Here is a 1,681-nt window from a genome sequence, read left to right as displayed (position 1 = left end):
AACTCCCCGAGCCACTCAAGGGGGGGCCGCCAGACCCCCGTCTGGCGCCCCGGCTAGCGGGGGGCAGCATCGCCGGCCGATAACAGGCCGGATGCGCCGACCTCTCCGGATCAAAAGGAGAGCTCCAAAAACGATCCGAGTGCTTCCAAATCTCGGAAGTCAAGTCGGATCGCAACTTCTTCCAGGCAGAAAGAGCTGCAAGAAAATGCAAAGCTCTGTTCCGCCTCATCCCGAATCGATCCCCTTGCCCTATTTAACGGGCTCGGGTGATCAGTCTGGAGGGTCATCTACCAGACGCGGCTGGGATGCCCTCCCTGATTCTCTCACTCGCCTCTTTCGCGCTCATCACCCTCTCCGCGAAAGAGAGGAATGCTCCTCTTCCCTCCTCCGATAGTAAGGCCCTGATTACGGAGCCCATCGACAAATCCGAGCCGACTATATTCCTGAGGGAGGCCCTTTGTGCCGCCCAAGCCGGGCACCGCACCAGGGTGTGGGACGCTGTGTCCCTGGACGCAACGCAATGCCAACAGCGTTCTGTCGTTTCTTTTCCGATGCGACGCAGATACCGGCCGAAACAGCCGTGGCCCGTGAGTATCTGCGTCGCCCGGTATGTGAGGCCAATCCTGGCCTCAACCCATCTCGGCAGGCAGTCCCGAAGCGCCACCAGCGTCTCGTTTCCTCGCTGCTCGGAGACAGAAATCCATGACCTCCATCTGTCGAGCAATCTGAGTCTGCCGCGCTCCCGGATTTGTCTCACCTCATCCGGAGGGGCAGCGACAGATCCCGTCCGGGATCTCAGCTTGGAGACCTCAAAGTATGTTTCCGCGTGGTATTCCGCGGTTAACTCCAGCGGTGGTGTACCGGCAAGGGCGGTGCACATCGCATGGGAGACCGTCTTGTAGGAGCATATTATTCTCCCCGCGATTCTGCGTTCCGCAGCCCTCAGTGCGGAGCGTATGGTACGCCCCTTCCTCACCCGTTCCACCCAGACGGGGGAAGCATAAAGAGCAATAGATGCGATGACACCCGCGAAAAGGCGACGAGTGACGATCCCCGGTCTGCCCATATTCGGCATGAGCCGGCTCAAGGAGAGGGCCGCCTGCTCCGTTCTCCGTGCCACTCTCGAGAAATAGTCCTCGAAAGATAGTCTCCCGTCCAGGATAAGCCCCAGATAGTTCATCGACAGGGTGAGCCGTACGTCCCTGTCGACGACCCGGACGGCCAGGCCCGGCCGTTGTCCGCGGCGGTGACAGCCTCGGTCTTTTCCGGGGCGACCCGAAGACCGAGCTGCTGGATCCTTTCTACGACGCTGTGAAGTGCCTCATCGGCCTTCAGGCGTACTTCCTCCCAGCTCCCCCCGGCCGCCAGGACAATGGTGTCGTCTGCGTAGCAAACGACCATGCAGTCGGGGGGAAGGTCCGCTTCGGAGAGAACCCCATCAAAAGCGAGGTCCCACAGGAGTGGCCCCAAAACAGAGCCCTGTGGGACGCCTCTCTCCACCGCCCGGTGGACGAGAGCACCGTCCGCCCGTCTATAGCAAAGACTGCGATCCTCCAAATACGACCTCAGGATCCTGCGCAAATAGAGAGGCACCCTGTGTCGCCGGAGGGCCATGCCGATCTCGTTCCAGGGGAGGGAGTTGAACGCATTTCGTATGTCCAAGGACACCCCGACAACCACG

General features: G+C 60.8%; 1 protein-coding gene across 1 annotated transcript; it reads right to left on the bottom strand.

The window, feature by feature from the left end:
* Positions 1 to 283: 283 nt before the first annotated feature.
* Positions 284 to 1,180, bottom strand: LOC108769920 (uncharacterized). The gene has a single exon (XM_018521144.1). The coding sequence runs from the start codon at positions 1,178 to 1,180 to the stop codon at positions 284 to 286; it is 897 nt and encodes a 298-aa protein (XP_018376646.1).
* Between the last annotated feature and the right edge of the window lie 501 nt (positions 1,181 to 1,681).

Source organism: Trachymyrmex cornetzi, unplaced genomic scaffold, assembly GCF_001594075.2.
Source record: "Trachymyrmex cornetzi isolate Tcor2-1 unplaced genomic scaffold, Tcor1.1 scaffold967, whole genome shotgun sequence".
NCBI classification, from domain to species: domain Eukaryota; kingdom Metazoa; phylum Arthropoda; class Insecta; order Hymenoptera; family Formicidae; genus Trachymyrmex; species Trachymyrmex cornetzi.
The sequence above is the reverse complement of the archived record's forward strand: the minus strand, read 5'-3'. Positions and strand labels throughout refer to the sequence as shown.